Source organism: Bos grunniens, chromosome 5 (assembly GCF_055505025.1).
Source record: "Bos grunniens cultivar Pamir isolate PY7600 chromosome 5, Bosgru_T2T1.0, whole genome shotgun sequence".
Classification (NCBI taxonomy): domain Eukaryota; kingdom Metazoa; phylum Chordata; class Mammalia; order Artiodactyla; family Bovidae; genus Bos; species Bos grunniens.
Window position 1 is genome coordinate 25,822,207 of NC_141169.1, and position 18,703 is coordinate 25,840,909.

Here is an 18,703-nt window from a genome sequence, read left to right on the forward strand (position 1 = left end):
ACTACAATTAACAGTAAAAGGATAAGCAGGAAGATGTAAAACAAGTCATCAAAATTGAAAATGTGGGGAAGGGGAGTATAAAAATGTAGATCTTTTAGAATGTGTGTGAACTTGTATATCTATTAGTTTAAAGCAAATCAATATAGTTATGGGTCCATATACTTGAACTACATAGTAAGCACAAGTCAAAAACAAACAATAGATTCAAAAATAAATAAATAAAAAGAAAGGAACTCAAGCATACTACAAAAGAAAATCATCAAACCATAAAAGGAGAAACAAAAAGTAGAAATAAACAAAAAAGAACTACAGAAACAACTGGAAGGTAAGGATTAACATGGCAATAGGTACACATGGCAGCCCACTCCAGTACTCTCGCCTGGAAAATCCCATGGACAGAGGAGCCTGGTGGGCTGCAGTCCACGGGGTCGCAAAGAGTCGGACTCGACTGAGCGACTTCACTTTCCCTTTTCACTTTCATCCACTGGAGAAGGAAATGGCGACCCACTCCAGTGTTCTTGCCTGGAGAATCCCAGGGACGGGGGAGCCTGGTGGGCTTCCGTCTCTGGGGTCGCACAGAGTCGGACATGACTGAAGTGACTTAGCAGCAGCAGCAGCAGCAGCAGCAGCAAGTACACATCTATCGATAATTACTTTAAGTGTCAATGGACTAAACGCTTCAATCAAAAGACACAGAGTGGCAGACTAGATTAAAAAACAAACAAACATGAATCTGTACTGTGTTGTCTATAAAAGACTCACTTCAGGGTGAAAGACACACACAGACTGAAGGTACGAGGAATGGAAAAAGATATTTCATGTAAATGGAGACAACAAGAAGGCAGGGGTAGTAACACTCATATCATAAAAAATAAAAGGCCACAAAGAGAGACAAAGACGGGCATTACATAATGATAAAGGGATCAACACAAGGAGAGGATATTATACTTGTTAACATATACACACCCAATATAGGAGCACCTAAATATAGAAAGCAAAAACTAAAAGATGCAAAGGGAGAAATTGACAATAATACAATAATAGTAGGAGACTTTAACAGGTCACTGTAATCAATGCACAGTTCATCCAGACAGAAGATCAAAAGGCAACAGAGGTCCTAAATGACACAATTTAGATACAATAAACCTGTTGGATTTAATTGATAGCTATAGGACACTATATCCAAAAAAATTCAGATACACATTCTTTTCCAGAATGCATGGGGCATTCTCTAGGATAGACCACACATTAAGTCACAAAACAAGCCTCAACAAATTCAAGAGGACTGAAATTACTTCAAGGATCTTTTCTGACCACAGTGGTATAGAACTAGAAATTACCACAGAAAGAAAAATTGGAAAATAACAAACAGATGGAGACTAAACAACATGCTACTAAAAAACCAATGGGCCAACAATGAAATCAAAGAAGAAATTAGAAAATGCCTTGAGGAAAAGAAAAATGAAAACACAATTTTACAAAATCTATAGTAAAAGTAGTTCTAAGAGGGAAGTTCATAACAATACAGGCCTTCCTCAGAAAAAAAAAGAAAAACAAAAAGAAAAATCTCAAATAAACAACCTAACTTAGAAAAAAGAACTAGCAAAAGAGCAAACAAAACCCAAAGTCAGTAGAAGGAATGAAGCAATAAAAATCAAAAATGAAATAAATAAATAACATTTTTTAAAAATAGAAAAAAAATCAATAAAACTAACAGTTGAATTTTTGATAATATGAACAAATCAACAAACCTCTAGCCTGGCTCACTAAGAAAAGAGAGAAAACACAAACAAAATAAAAAATGAAACAGGAAAAATAACAACTGATACTATAGAAATACAAAAAAATTCATAAGAGAATATATGGACAATTATATGACAACCAATTGGACAACTGAGAAGAAATGGACAAATTCTAAAACATTCAGCATACCAAAATTGAGTCAAGATGAAACATAATTTGGACAGATCACTGGAAGTGCCATAGAATCTGTAATTTTAAACATTCCATGCAAACAAAAGTCCAGGACAGGATTGCTTCACTGGAAAGTTCTACAAAACTTCAAAGAAGAATTTACACCTATCCTTCTCAAACTATTTCAAAAATTCAAGAGGAAGGAAAACTCTTAAACTCATTCTGTGAGGCCACCATCACCTTAATACCAAAACCAGAAAAAAACAATACAAAAAATGAAAACTATTGGTCAATATCTTTCATGAATATAGATGCAAAAATCCTCAGCAAAATATTAGCAAACCAAATCCAATAATGCTTAAAAAGGATCATAAACCATGATCAAGTTGGACTCATTCCACGGTCACAAGGATGGTTTGACATATGCAAATCAATCAATGTGATACATCACATTAACAAAAGGAAAGACAAAAACCACATGGTCATCTCAAAAGATGTGGAGAAAAACATTTGACAAAATTCAACATTCATTTATGATTAAAAACTCTCACCAACATGAGTATAGAGAACTTAATATAATCAACAGTGAACATCCGACTCATTGGAAAAGACCCTGATGCTGGGAAAGACTGAGGGAAGAAGGAGAAGAGGGCATCAGAGGATGAGATAGCTGGATGGCATCACCAATGCAATGGACATGAACTTGGGCAAACTCTGGAGATGCTGAGGGACAGGGAGGCCTATTGTGCTACAGTACACGGAGTCTCAAACAGTTGGACATGACTGGGTGACTGAACAACAACTTAGGCCATTTACAACAAACCCATAGCCAATATAATACTCAATGGTGAAAAGCTGAAAGCCTTCCTACTAAGTTCAGGAACAAAAGATGTCCACCCTACCTCTTCTATTCAGCTTAGTGCTGGAAGTCTTAGCCACAACAATCAGACAAGAAAAGAAATAAAGGTATACAAACTGGAAGGGAAGAGGTCAAACTGTCACTGTTTGCAGATGACACGACACTCTGTATAGAGAACCCGAAAGTTTCCACCAAAAACTGTAAGAACAAATAAATGAAGTCAGCACCGAGAGAGGATACAGGATTAATATACAGAAATATGTTGCATTTCTTTACATTAATGATGAAACATCATAAAGAGAAAATTTTTAAAAATCCTGCTTAAAATCATGTCAAAAAAATAAAATACCTAGGAATAAACTTAACCAAGGGGGTGAAAGACCTATGCACTGAAAACTGTAAAGCACTGATAAAGGAAACTAAAAATTATTCAAAGAAATGGGACGCTATCCCATGCTCTTGGATTAGAAGAATTAATATTGTTAAAATGGGTATACTATTCAAAGCAATCTACAGATTTAATGCAATTTCTATCAGAACACCCATGACATCTTTCACAGAACTAAATAATCCTAAAATTTATATGAAACCACAAAAGACCCAGAATTGCCAAAGCAATTATTCACAATAGCTATAGAGTAGAAACAATCTAAATGTCTTTCAACTGATGAATGGAAAATGTTGTGTAATTAGATAGTGGTGATAGTGGTACACTTACACTAACAACCACAGAACTGTACACTTTAAAATGGTGAATGTTGTGGCATGTAAATTATTGAAATTTTTTAAAAGGGATACCCAAGAGCTTCAGCCAGTTCTTACTTTAACTCATTCCCACCTAGACATGTCAACTTCCAGAGATCAGGTCCTTGAAAATATGTGAATGCCTTAAAAAGTACCTACTTTCTGTCTCACCAGCTGCTGCCAGTTTTCAGACTCAAAGAATACTAGAGAGCTGTTGATTCTAGCCCCAAAATAACTTAATACCAGTGTTCCATTCAGAACTTTAAGACCTGTTGATTCCGTTCAAGTCTTTCATCTCAGTAATCCTCAGTCACTGGAAATATAAGCTTGGAAAATCTAGATCTAGAATACCCCACTGAGTGTTAACTCATTTACATTCTGAATTTGTACCAGTTACAATGACTTTTTAAGTACCAGAAATCTGTTTTAACAATATAGAGTTGTAACATCTTACATGTTTGGAGGAAGAGTGACTAGCATAGGGCTTTTCAAGTCAGAGGCTGAATAATACAGTCAAGGGCCAGCATCTTTCCATTCTTCTCCAGATTTCATCCCCAGGGATCATTTTCTCAGACTTGAGAACATCTAAAAGAAGAGGAACTATGTTTTCTTTTCTTTCTTTCTTTCTTTCTTTTTTTTTTTTTTTAAGATTTAAGGAACCTTTTACAGAAGTTCTCAGTGGCTTTTCTTCACGTCTCATTGATCAAAATTGCAACACATTTCTGTGCCTTAAGAAGTCATAGGAAGAGGGACTGGAATTGTTGTGTTTTAGCTTAGCTCAATCAGGATGCATCTTTGAACTCAGGACAGATTCACCCGATTAGAACATGGTTAGGCAGAAAAGAGTAAACACCTGGACCTAAACAGGCCTATGTTAGCAAGAGAAAAACTAAAAATGAATTCAGGATAGGTATCCAAAAGTGCCTATTATGGGGATACAACGTCTATGATCCACTTATCATGCATTCTCATTAAGGTAAAACTTTCCAGTTTGACAAAGCCCTACCCATTGACACAAAAGTCGCAGTCAGTTTTTACACTGCCACGTATGAAATTATGGCTTGGCAAGCAATGCTCATCAGACATTTAGGGAAAATCTGAAACATGGAAATGAAAGATCATGATAAAGATTTCTGGTTTCAATCATGATATAACAACTGATACTGAACATAAGACCTTCCACAGTATAATAACTGTTTTTAGATACTGGTCAATAGGAAACATAGAATTCTGATTCCTAATAAAAGGGAAACAAATGAACAAGCTTGAGGATCACCACAGCTTTCTGTGTGTACGCACTTTTCAGACTACAGCACAGGGAAAGGCCAAACAAAGGATGGTGGTGTCACTGAGCTGAGGTGACGCAGATCAGATATCAGGGAGAAGAAAGCTGCACAAAGAATTGTGCACAGGCAAGGACTCCAGGAGACTAGGCGAAGAACAGCTTTTAGAGAACTTCTAGGGAGCTATGATCTGAGCAATGACCAGAGATTGCATAGGGATGGGAGATGTTAGCGTTTCAACCAACCACAGTGTAGAAATCTCATTAACCATCCCAATAATTTAGTAGACACCCTAGAAAGGCTGAGTCTTAGTAGTAGGGAGAATCTAGCACTATAGCGGCATTATTCAACAGAAATACAAGATATCACAAACATAAAATTTCTACCTTTTTTCCAAGTAACCAGGAACATGGTGGACCTTTAGACAAAGTGTGCTTACCAAAAGCAACCTACCAACTTTCAAAATAAGAAGAGGGTCCTGCTTGGAGAAAGTGGCAAGGAGAAGGTCCCGTGATATTACCAGAATGTTGGTTTGGGCTTTGAGACACTGAAGGAGGCTATCGAAGGCACCTACATTGACAAGAAACGCCCTTTAACTGGTAATGTCTCCATCCAAGGGCAGATCCTGTCTGGGATGGTGACCAAGATAAAGATACAGGGGACCATTGTCACCTGGAGACTGCCTTCACTGCATCCAAAAGTACACCTGCTTCCAGAAATGCCACCAGAACATGTCTCTCTACCTTTCCCTCTGCTTCCGGGACATCTGGATCGGGGACTTTGTCACAGTGGGCAAGTGCGGGTCCCTTGCACTTGCAAGGGACAGTGAGCCTCAATGTGCTCAAGGTCACCAAGACTGCTGGCACGAAGAAACAGTTCCAGAAGTTCTAAGACTGGATCCCTACTCACTGCCCCAAACAAAATTAAGTTATTTTCCCAGATAGGTAGATAAACAAAATTTCCTAGTAACCTCTTGAAAAAAGTAAAAATGAAGGCAATGGCACCCCACTCCAGTACTTTTGCCTAGAAAATCCCATGGACGGAGGAGCCTGGTAGGCTGCAGTCCATGGGGTCTCTAGAGTCTGATACGACTGATCAACTTCTTTCACTTTTCACTTTTATGCATTGGAGAAGGAAATGGCAACCCACCCCAGCGTTCTTGCCTGGAGAATCCCGGGTACGGGGGAGCCTGGTGGGCTGCCGTCTATGGGGTCGCACAGAGTCGGACACGACTGAAGCGACTTAGCAGCAGCAGCCACAGCAGCAGTAACCTCTTGAAAAAAGTAAAAATGAACAGATAAAATTGTTAATAAAATATTTTACTTAACCCAGAATATCCCAAATATTGTCATTTTAACATGTACCCAACATAGAATATGAGATATTTTATGTTTTTTCATACTAAGCATTGAAATTCAGTGTTCGTGTTTCATTTACAGCACACTTCCGTTTGGACTAGTCACAGTTCAAGGGCTTAACAGCTAAACATAGCTAGTGAATTTCATATAGGACAGTGGTGCCTTAGAGTAAAGGTTACTCTAGTTCTGTATAAAAAAGAGCTTAAAAACAAACCTTGAAAGTACCACACTGAAATGCAAGTAAATTGACTACCTGAACAACTATTAAAAAGTTAATTATTAAGAATACTCTATTAAGAAAGACAACAAAAATTGCCCAAAGGAGAGTCTATGGCATCCAGCATAAGAAAAAAATTACTAGGCATGAGGAAAATTGGAAAATGTTACTCTTGACCAGGAGAAAAAACTTATGAACTCAGAAATGAGAGAGATGATGGAAATAGGGGATACAATTTTTCAAGCAGCTATTATAAATGTGTTACTCAAAGGAAAATATAAATATAATAAGGGAATAAACAGAAAATCTTAATAGAGAAATGGAAACTATAAAAAGAACCAAATGGAAATCTAGGACTGAAAAATATAGTATCTTAAATCCATTAAGCAGATGGGCTTGGCAAGAATTAGATACTATAGAATAAAAGTGAACTTAAAGGCAAAGCAACAGAAGCCATCCAAACTGAAGCAAAAGAGAAAAAAGCAAAAACAAAAAATAAAACCAGGGGCTTCCCTGGTGACTCAGTGATAAAGGGTCAGCCTGCCAATGCAGGAGACACGCGTTGGGCCCCTGGTCTGGGAGGACCCACATGCCTAGGAGCAACTAGGCCTGCGCATCACGAATGCTGAACCTGTGCTCTACAGCCTGGGAATTGCAACCACTGAGCCCACCGGCCACAACTGCAGAATAGTCCCCACTCACCGCAAATAGAGAAAAGCCCATACAACAACAAAGACCGAGCACAGACAAAAATAAATAAACAAAGTTATTTTAAAAATAAATAAAACCAGAATCAACAAAGCCTCAATGACTATGAGACAATGTTGAGTTGATTCAATGCCTGGTGAAGTCTGGCTCCCTGGTTCACAGACAGTGGGCTTCTCTTTGTGTCCCCCCGTGGTGGAAGAGGGTAAAGGAGGTCTCTGGGATCTCTCATAAAAGTACTAATCCCATTCAAGAGGGCAGAACCCTCATAACCAAATCACCTCCCAGAAGCCCCACCTGCAAATACCATCATATAGGTTCCAACATATGAAGTTGGGAAACAAATGTCTTCTAAGCTAAATTACATATATATGTGTGTGTGTGTGTGTGTGTGTGTGTGTATCAAATCTGTGGGTCCTCTATTAGTTTTCAATATAACTATATTATATAGTTATTATTTCACACGTTGGGCCCCTGGTCTGGGAGGGGGACAATATTATACAGTTATATTATTTCAATATAACTATATTCAATTATAAAAAAGGTCCTGTGACCACAAGTTTGAGACCCTCTGTCTAATCCTTTTCCATATTAAAATCTCACCCACAGAACAATCCTAGTTCAACTCTACCTACCTCTGCCTTCAACGCTAAAATAACCTTCATTCTTCAATAAGGAGTGGGAATCATTAATTGGAGAGATGGATAGAGAGAGCCGTGAAGAAAACTGTCATTTGTCCTCCAGTATTTTATGTGGCTCTTATCTTTCTTTTGTGAACCCTGGATACTGATTCCCATGTAGCCCTGGTCAATGAACAGTTGAAACTTCCATGTGGGCAATAATGCTCCTGATGTCTTGCCTATGGGAACATTGCTTAGAGCCATTTACATCTTTCCCAAAGTTCAGCCTAAATACTTGGATGCTACACAGAAATTATGGGGAATGTAAAGTTCTATCATTAAGGATCTAACGATTCTCCAGTTATAAAAAGAGATAATAATACATTGTAATATAAAACGTAACAAGATGTTGTTGGACAGAGCTAAAATAGGTAAAGGATTACAGAAGAGAACGTGGCAAGAGAGTCACATTTAATTTCAAGAAAGGCACCCTTCAAGAGAACAAAAGAGGAGAGCGTAGCAAGATTGCTGATGAAGTAGGTTTAAAATAAAAAGATCCTTTGCTCCATGAGCTAGTGTCTAGGCTAGTGCATCAAAATTTCTTGTGAGAATTATTTTTTTGATATGCTTTAATTATACTGATTTCATTAAAGTCACCAATGGCTAAAATCAATGGTCTAATTTAAGACCTTGTACTCCTTGATCTTTATTCAGCAGTTTCATATACCTGACCAAACTTTTGTAACACTTTCTTCTCTTCTTATTTCCATGTGATTATTTCTAATGCATTTTCTCCTTATTCTATCTTTCTTTTGTAGTTTCCTTTACAGAATTTCCAACCCTTGTTTCCTATAACACCCTTGTTTGTTATAAACAAAACCACCAAATATTAGTGTCCCTCTAGGTTGTGTTCAGTTTTTTTTTAATACTTTTCTCTCAACTACTTCATTCTTAGCCTCTACCACACCCAAGCCTAATAACTCTCATGTCTCTATCTCCAGATCCATGTTTCTAACTTACTACTAGATATCTCTGCCTGGATGCCATGTAGGCATCTCAGACTTAAAATGCTCAAAGTTTATCTTCCCCTGCACCTCCTCCAAGACCTCTTCCTCCTCCTTTATTTGCTATCTCAGGGAGTGGTACTACTATCAACCCAGAAACCCAAGCCAGAAAGCTGGCTTGGAGTGTCATCTTCAACTCCTCCCTCTTCACAGATACTGGACCATTACATGTGTGCATCCTAAGTTGCTCCAGTCTTGTCCCACTCTTTGCAACCCTATGGACCGTGGCCAGCCAGGCTCCTCTGTCCATGGGATTCTCCAGGCAAGAATACGGGAGTGGGTTGCCATGCCCTCCTCCAGGGGATCTTCCAGACCCGAGGATTGAATCCATGTCTCCTGTGGCTCCTGTATTGCACTCAGATTCTTTACCACTGAGCCACTAGGGAATCATAATGGACCATTAAGTTCTCTGAATTTTAAATTAGAAATGTTTCTGCAATCCAATCTCTTCTCTCTAGTCCCCCAAAAGCCTTCACATAAGTTCTCATCAATATTGTTATCAACAATAACATCTTAGCAAGTCTCCCCAACCAGCAGGCTATGCCATTTCCAATACTTTCTTTAGAATATAAGCCATCAGACTTAGAGATATCACTACTGATAAAAGTTTAAAAATGGTTTGGAGAACTGACATAGTAAAGGCTGCCTTTAAAAAAATTTTTGTCTGGGCACAAGAAATCACTCTCCACTCTGTTAGCTCACAATAATAATTTTAGAAGACTGTCCAACTTCAAAATCTGCATACTCTCAGAAAACAGTTCTTTAAATGTATTTGAATTTTTAAATAAAATGAAGGGATTTACTTGAAGGGAATCACTGCTCTAGAATCTAAACTGCCATCAGAGTGATCTTTTACAAATGACCATGTTTTCCTAGGTTGAAGACATCTGTAAGTATTACATAAATATATACATTTATCCACATCATCTATATGAATATCATTTTACTGGCTTTTAATGGCTATACAGTTTTTAAAAAATATTTATTTTGGGGATGTATTGGATCTTAGTTGTGGAGAAGGCAATGGCAACCCACTCCAGTATTCTTGCCTAGAGAATCCCATGGACAGAGGAGCCTGGTGGGCTGCTGTCCATAGGATTGCGCAGGGTCAGACACGACCAAAGTGACTTAGCATGCATGCATGCATGGGTCTTATCTGTGCTACACTGGACTTGTGGCGGGCACGTGGACTTCTTTCTAGTTGTGGCACGGGCTTAATTGCCCTACCAAACATGGGATCTTATTTCCCTGACAAGGGCTTGAACCCAAGTCCCCTGCATTGCAAGGTGGATTCTTAACCACTGGGCCACCAGGGAGGTCCCAGCTACACAGTATTGTTCATTGTGTTTGCGTGCTATGGACATGCCTGTGGTAGTTTATTTTAGGCATTTTAAAAAATATTAATTTTAAATAGTCCATGTCACATATCACCTTGAAGCCTTACAATAAAAGCCATACTCTTTAGGGTAGGGTAGAAAGCCATTTATGATATGGTCTCAATTTACTTACCCCTCAGCGAGAACTTCCCTTTAACATGCCACTGTAAACTGAAAAATAATGCACAATCTAAAAGCACAGAGTTATATTTTATTCAGCAGATATATTTAGGACTTTAAGCCTGGCAGACAGCCTTTCATATAAACACTGAGAAAACTGTTTCAAAGAGTAAGAGGGGGAAGCCAGGATATAGGGGTTTCTGCAGCACCACCACATAGTCAGAATAGAAGGCTGCTATTAATAAAAGAAAACTAGATATCCCAAGTTAAGGAATTTAGCACCTTTCTATGTATTGGACGATGTACAGTCTGGGATCACTGAAATCATTCCTTTGATATGCACCGCAGCTACCTGGGCCCCGTATCTTGCGTTTCCTCATCAGGAGTGTCCTTAGCATTGTTAGGGGTGACTGCAGTCTGATGGCTGCTAGATGGCAGGAATTCCTCAGAGCTCACCATCAGGGGTGATCACAATCACTGATAACTTTGACATCCTTTGTTTACTGCCTATTTATGGCAGGAAATATTTTATTTCTCACCACATTCTTTCACGCCTTTATGCCAGTGGCTCTCAGTCAGAAGCAATTCCCTACCGCCTGCTCTCCTTCTCCAATATGGTCTGAATCATATTCCCTCCAATTCACATGTTGAAGCCCCACTCCCAAATGTGATTGAATTGATAACTATATCTGTATCTATACCATATTATCTATATATTTAAAAACTTATAAAGCACTTTTCATGAAGATATGAAAAAAATCCTCAGTATTTCCCTTAATACCAAGCAAACAAACTTTCCCATTTTTTTCTTAATATATTTCTTATTAACCCATTGCCAAAGGTCACCTAATATGTGTGTGCCTGAAAATATTTAGGCCATCATGGATTCCATACAAATAGAAAAGTTTCAAGACCATGGCTTATTAACCTTGGCTAATACATATCACTGTTGTGTCAGATATTCTATCATAAGTGCTTTCTCTCTATTTTGAGATTTAATTTCCATATCCTATGATGTGGCACTATTCCTGCCCTCATTTTACAAATAAGGAAACTGAAATTTGGAGAGATCAAGTTTTTGTCCTAAGCCATATCATTAACAATGACTTCAAAGAAAAGAAGGTGGGGGCTAATTATGTCCTCCATTTTGGAATAAGGTTTTCTCACAAAAAATACATTTTCTGGACAAAATAATAAATATTTTATTGCAATAAATTGATTTTACAGTAGGGAAAGTATCTCGCTAAGGGAAAAAATCTTATTTTTGCTTGCTTATCTAGTTAACCATCTGAGACAAAATGACTTCAAATAATTAGCTAAAAAAAATATCCTAGTCTGTGCTGGTTTTGAGATCTACAGTTTTGGTTTCTTCTCTTTTTTAAAGAATTTTTTTTTGATGTGAACTATTTTTAAGTCTTTACTAAATTTGTTACAATATCATTTCTGTTTTATGTGATGGTTTCTTGACTGCAAGGCATGTGGGACCTTAGCTTGCAGACCACGGATTAAACCCACACCCCCTGCATTGGAAGGTGAAGTCAACCACTGGACTGCCAGGGAAGCGCCTACAAATGCTCTTAAGTTCTTTTTCATTTTTTAAGTTTCTGAAAGTGAAAGTTGCTCAGTTCTATCTGACTCTTTGGGACCCCATGGGCTATGCCGTCCATGGAATTCTCCAGGCCAGAATACTGGAGTGGAGAGCCTTTCCCTTCTCCAGGGGAATCTTCCCAACCCAGGGATCGAACCCAGGTCTCCCACATTGCAGGCAGATTCTTTACCAGCTGAGCCACAAGGGAAGCCCAAGAAAACTGGAATGGGTAGCTTATCCCTTTTCCAGGGGAGCTTCTAGACCCAGGAATTGAACTGGGGTCTCCTGCATTACAGGCGCATTTTTTACCAACTGAGCTATCAGAGAATTGGAGAATAACTGCTTACAATGTTGTGTTCATTTCTGTTATACATTATGAATCAGTCATATATATATAAAAGATCTTCACAACCCAGAAAATCATGATGGTATGATCACTCACCTAGAGCCAGACATCCTGAAATGCGAAGTCAAGTGGGCCTTAGGAAGCATCACTACTAACAAAGCTAGTGGAGATGATGCAATTCCAGTTGAGCTATTTCAAATCCTAAAAGATGATGCTATGAAAGTGCTGCACTCAGTATGCCAGCAAATTTGGAAAACTCAGCAGTGGCCACAGGACTGGAAAAGGTCAGTTTTCACTCCAATCCCAAAGAAAGGCAATGCCAAAGAATGATCAAACTACTGCACAATTGCACTCATCTCACATGCTAGTAAAGTAGTGCTCAAAATTCTCCAAGCCAGACTTCAACAGTATGTGAACCATGAACTTCCAGATGTTCAACCTTGTTTTAGAAAAGGCAGAGGAACCAGAGATCAAATTGCTAACATCCGTTGGATTATCAAAAAAGCAAGAGAGTTCCAGAAAAACATCTATTTCTGCTTTATTGACTATGCCAAAACCTTTGACTGTGTGGATAACAACCAACTGTGGAAAATTCTGAAAGAGATGGGAATACCAGACCACCTGACCTGCCTCTTGAGAAATCTGTATGCAGGTCAGGAAGCAACAGTTAGAACTGGACATGAAACAACAGACTGGTTCCAGATAAAGAAAGGAGTATGTCAAGGCCATATATTGGCACCATGCTTATTTAACTTACATGCAGAGTACATCATGAGAAACACTGGGCTAGATGACACACAAGCTGGAATCAAGATTGCCGGGAGAAATATCAATAACCTCAGATATGTGGATGACACCGCCCTTATGGCAGAAAACAAAGAGGAACTAAAAAGCAACTTGATGAAAGTGAAAATGGAGAGTGAAAAAGTGGGCTTAAAGCTCAGCATTAAGAAAACTAAGATCATGGCATCTGGTCCCATCATTTCATGGCAAATAGATGGGGAAACAATGGAAACAGTGAGAGACTTTATTTTGGGGGGCTCCAAAATCACTGCAGATGGTGACTGTAGACATGAAATTAAGACACTTGCTCCTTGGAAGAAGTTATGACCAATCTAGACAGCATAGTAGAAAGCAGAGACATTACTTTGCCAACAAAGGATATCTAGTCAAGGCTATGGTTTTTCCAGTGGTCATGTATGGATGTGAGAGTTGGACTATAAAGAAAGCTGAGCTCCGAAGAATTGATGCTTTTGAACTGTGGTATTAGAGAAGACTCTTGAGAGTCTCTTGGACTGCACGGAGATCCAACCAGTCCATCCTGAAGGAAATCAGTCTTGAATATTCATCGGAAGGACTGATGTTAAAGCTGAAACTCCAATCCTTTGGCCACCTGATGCAAAGAATCAACTCATTTGAAAAGACCCTGATGCTGGGAAAGATTGAAGGTGGGAGGAGAAGGGGACGACAGAGGATGAGATGGTTGGATGGTATCACTGACTCAATGGACACGAGTTTGGGTGCATTCCTGGAGCTGGTGATGGACAGGGAGGCCAGCGTGCTGCTGTCCATGGGGTCACAGAGTTAGACATGATTGGACGACTGAACTGAACTGATATGTCTGTCTCATTGAATGCAAACCTTTATTGAGAGTATTTATTTTCACTTTGTAGCTTCCACCAAGAAAAATTAATGCTAATGTACAATCAATACATATCTATTGGACTGATTTGAAATTTCAATGGGAAAGTTAGAATACAGAATTACTAAATTTCTGGTGCTTAGTAACTTGGGTTTGGATTCTAAGCCTATTTACTTCCTGTATGACCTGGTGCAAGTTACCAAAACTATAGCTCGTATTTCCCCAACTCAAAAATGGATTAAGTAAGACAATGAATGTAAAGTACAGGGTACTTCTTAAGTGCTATTTATATAATGAGTCTACTGGGTCCCTACAATGCTTTAGTTAGAGGTAGGTGCTGGTAAGAAAAATACAAAACAGGCAATGTTCTTGTCTTCACGGAGTTTGAAACAGTTGGAGAGACACACAAAAAACAAATAATGACATAAAGCAATTACAAACTGCCATGAAACAAAGTTAAGAATCAGATATGCAGATGACACCACCCTTATGGCAGAAAGTGAAGAGGAACTAAAAAGCCTCTTGATGAAAGTGAAAGTGGAGAGTGAAAAAGTTGGCTTAAAGCTCAACATTCAGAAAACGAAGATCATGGCATCTGGTCCCATCTCTTCATGGGAAATAGATGGGGAAACAGTGGAAACAGTGTCAGACTTTATTTTTCTGGGCTCCAAAATCAGTGCAGATGGTGACTGCAGCCATGAAATTAAAAGACGCTTACTCCTTGGAAGGAAAGTTATGACCAACCTAGACAGCATATTGAAAAGCAGAGACATTACTTTGCCAACAAAGATCCGGCTAGTCAAGGCTATGGTTTTTCCTGTGGTAATGTATGGATGTGAGAGTTGGACTGTGAAGAAAGCCGAGCGCCGAAGAATTGATGCTTTTGAACTGTGGTGTTGGAGAAGACTCTTGAGAGTCCCTTGGACTGCAAGGAGATCAGCCCTGGGTGATCTTTGGAAGGAATGATGCTAAAGCTGAAACTCCAGGACTTTGGCCACCTCATGCGAAGAGTTGACTCATTGGAAAATACTCTGATGCTGGGAGGGATTGGGGGCAGGAGGAAAAGGGGACGACAGAGGATGAGATGGCTGGATGGCATCACCGACTCGATGGAGGTGGGTTTGAGTGAACTCCGGGAGTTGGTGATAGACAGGGAGGCCTGGCGTGCTGCGATTCATGGGGTCGCAAAGAGTCGGACACGACTGACCGACTGAACTGAACTCGGACTGATTTAGATTGCTGAGGAGGGATCTCTGAGGGAATGGCACTTAAGCTTGAAACTTGAAGGATGAAGAGATTCTCTGTTTTCCTCTCGTTCCTCAACTCTCTTTAGACTGGCTTCCATCTCTCTACCTAAATAGCTGTTGCTAAGGTTACCAGTGGCTACCACGCTACTATATACATCTGATGTTTTTCAGGATCTTACTTCTTAGCAGCACTCAACGCAGTTAGTCACTCCCTCCTTGAGACGCTGTCTTCCTTTAGCTTCTCTGTGAATAAACGTCTTCTTATCTCTGACTGCTTCAGTCAGGGCCTTTGTAGGTACATCTTCTTAACAACCTGGACAGCCTCGCCGTGAGCTGTAATACTGAATAAAAACGCAGTCCTTTCGAGTTATAAAAAAGACTGGTGCGCAGTATAAAACCACGAATCCAGAAGTTTTCGGTTTCAGTCGAGGGGCCTCTCTCCCGCGGGAGGAATATCTGTCCACAAGTCAGGCGCGGACTTTCAACCTGACACTAAGCAGGCAAGTTTGCCCGAAGCGAGGGAAGAGGGAAAAGTCTGGTTTCGCCAGGTGTTCCGCGTCTCCTTGCCGCTTGCTCCGGCTTGCGGTGAGCCCGGCCCCTCCCCGCGGGTTGCCCTTACAGTCGAGTCCTCCGTAGTCCCAGCATTCCCCGCGCCTCTACCATAGAGAGCAACTTCCGGCGTCGCTGGTGTAGGTGGGTGAAGAAGGAGCGGGCCCTCGCTCTTCTGTTTCAGTGCCTCGCGCTCTCTCGGGCAACATGGCGGGTGTGGAGGAGGCAGCGTCCTGCGGGAGCCACCTGAATGGCGACCTGGATCCAGACGAAAGAGAGGAGGGAGCTGCCTCTACGGCTGAGGAAGCGGCCAAGAAAAAAAAAAGGAAGAAGAAGAAGAGTAAAGGGGCTGCCACAGGTAAGGGGAGTTTTATGTTTTCCTAGTCTCCGCCGGGATGGCCGAACCGATCGACTCGGGCTTGGCGTTGGTGACAGGGCCCGGGGACTGAGCACCCTGGACTGGTTCCCAGGACTGAACGTGTGTCCCGGGAGAGCTACAGATTCCCAGTCCCGGGAAGAGGTGACTTCTTCCAGGCGTCTTCTGGGCGTGGGATGGCGGAGAAGAGGGTGCCACGGTTTCTGTGCGGTTGCTGGGGCAGAGCTTCTAAATTGCCGGAACTTCGCTCCCACGCAGACGATGCGACGGACTTGAAGCCATGCACGGGGCCCAGCCCTTCCACCTTGCGGGTTGGCCTCCTCCTTGAAAATCTGGTTCTGACCACACTGCCGCCTCTGTGTTGGAGAGACGTGGGACATCTTTTCGTCGAGAGTGGGGGTGAAGTGGGCAAGTCTTAGTGCCTGGACCGCACCAGCCCCTATCATCCTAGTTTACGGAGGGATTTTTGTGGCGCGCTGCACTTTGGGGTTGGGTGTGTGTATGAGTTTGGGGTGTGTGTGTGAGAGAATGCCCACGCGCTCTTGTCACTGTTTGGGTGGGTAGGTGTGGGTGTGTGTGATTTTGTGGCGCGCTGCACTTTTGGCGTGTGTGTGTCTGAGAATGTGCTCTTGTAGTAATAGCAGGATGTGTGGCTGCGGTGCGAATCCTCACCGCCTAATCCTACAGTATCATCAAGCTTTGGGGCTTTTAGGCCTGAATTATGATGCCACTTGTAGGCAGTCTGGGTAGAATATTCTTGAGTCCGAATGAAGCTACTCTAAATCTACTGGTAAGGCAAAGAAAACAGCTGAAAGTTTACAGTTAGATTATAAGTTAGAAACTTAAATATTTGAATATGAGAAGTCATTGTTTTTGATGCATTAAGGCCTTCGTTTTAGGAAAATTATTTGTACTGTTAAAGTCAGCCGCAGAAAGAATGAGAGAAAAATGGAGAGACCAGAAGTGATGAAGTGGAGTTGAGAGAGGTTGAAGAGGGTTAACCTGTATCTTTCTGAAATTTTGATTATTTGAGAGTTGAAGAAGGAGAGTTGTAGGTGCTGGGACACTTTCAAAGCAAAATTTAATTTCAGGACATACTTTGGTGGCTGTTCTGGCTTTCAGATGAAAACCAAACTCTTCGGTTTGTCCTTTAAGTTGTTTAGCAGACCGACCCTGATATGTTTTTAACAGTTGTGTATTTCAGTATGAATTCTCTACGGTAGCTAGCATGTCACCTCATTATGTACTACTTGGTAATACTACCTCTTTTTACATATTACTCCTATCAGATCAGATCAGTCGCTCAGTCGTGTCCAACTCTTTTCGACCCATGAATCGCAGCACGCCAGGCCTCCCTGTCTAGCACTAACTCCCGGAGTTCACTTAGACTCACACCCATCGAGTCAGTGATGCCATCCAGCCATCTCATCCTCTGTCGGCCCCTTGTCCTCCTGCCTCCAATCCCTCCCAGCATCAGAGTCTTTTCCAATGAGTCAACTCTTCACATGAGGTGGCCAAAGTACTGAAGTTTCAGCTTTAGCATCATTCCTTCCAAAGAAATTCCAGGGCTGATCTCCTTCAGAATGGACTGGTTGGATCTCCTTGCAGTCCAAGGGACTCTCAAGAGTCTTCTCCAACACCACAGTTCAAAAGCACCAATTCTTCGGTGCTCAGCCTTCTTCACAGTCCAGCTCTCACATCCATACGTGACCACAGGAAAAACCATAGCCTTGACTAGCCGGATCTTTGTTGGCAAAGTAATGTCTCTGCTTTTCAATATGCTGTCTAGGTTGGTCATAACTTTCTTTCCAAGGAGTAAGCGTCTTTTAATTTCATGGCTGCAGTCACCATCTGTAGTGATTTTGGAGCCCAGAAAAATAAAGTCTGACACTGTTTCCACTGTTTCCCCATCTATTTCCCATGAAGTGGTGGGACCGGATGCCATGATCTTCGTTTTCTGAATGTTGAGCTTTAAGCCAACTTTTTCACTCTCCACTTTAACTTTCATCAAGAGACTATTGAGTTCCTCTTCACTTTCTGCCATAAGGGTGGTGTCATCTGCATATATGAGGTTATTGATATTTCTCCCGGCAATCTTGATTCCAGCTTGTGTTTCTTCCAGTCCAGCGTTTCTCATGATGTACTCTGCATAGAAGTTAAATAAACAGAGTGACAATATACATCCTTGACATACTCCTTTTCCTATTTGGAACCAGTCTGTTGTTCCATGTCCAGTTCTAACTGTTGCTTCCTGATCTGCATACAAATTTCTCAGGAGGCAGGTCAGGTGGTCTGGTATTGCCATCTCTTTCAGAATTTTCCACAGTTTATTGTGATCCACACAGGCAAAGGCTTTGGCATGGTCAATAAAGCAAAAATAGATGTTTTTCTGGAACTCTCTTGCTTTTTCCATGATTCAGCAGATGTTGGCAATTTGATCTCTAGTTCCTCTGCCTTTTCTAAAACCAGCTTGAACATCAGGAACACAGCTAGATTGTAATCCCTTCTAGAGCAGGGCCTGGTCTTGTGTTTAGCTGTTGGGAAATTTTGTTTTTTAGTAATGGAATAACTTTTCCTATATATTTTGATTTTACCCTGCTCGGCTTGACAGGTTCTTTCTATCTGAACCCCTGAAACTTCCAGGATTTCCAACAGACATCTTCTTACTAAGGCCTTCAGCATTTATTGCCCATCT

General features: G+C 40.7%; 2 protein-coding genes and 1 pseudogene across 2 annotated transcripts in view; 2 read left to right on the top strand and 1 right to left on the bottom strand.

Moving 5' to 3' along the window:
* Positions 1–15,723, bottom strand: part of LOC147371436 (uncharacterized) — a 144,147-nt gene extending 128,424 nt beyond the window's left edge. The window contains exon 1 of the mRNA XM_086403685.1: positions 15,263–15,723. The gene's annotated coding sequence lies outside the window, so the exon portion shown is untranslated. The remainder of the gene's footprint in view (positions 1–15,262) is intronic.
* LOC147371437 (small ribosomal subunit protein uS17 pseudogene) lies at positions 5,210–5,691 on the top strand (annotated as a pseudogene).
* A 109-nt stretch (positions 15,724–15,832) lies between the features above and the next one.
* The window catches only part of METAP2 (methionyl aminopeptidase 2), a 30,745-nt gene continuing 27,874 nt past the window's right edge, over positions 15,833–18,703 (top strand). The window contains exon 1 of the mRNA XM_086399163.1: positions 15,833–15,990. Within this exon, the coding sequence (XP_086255289.1) occupies positions 15,840–15,990 (151 nt within the window). The 5' untranslated portion in view covers positions 15,833–15,839. The remainder of the gene's footprint in view (positions 15,991–18,703) is intronic.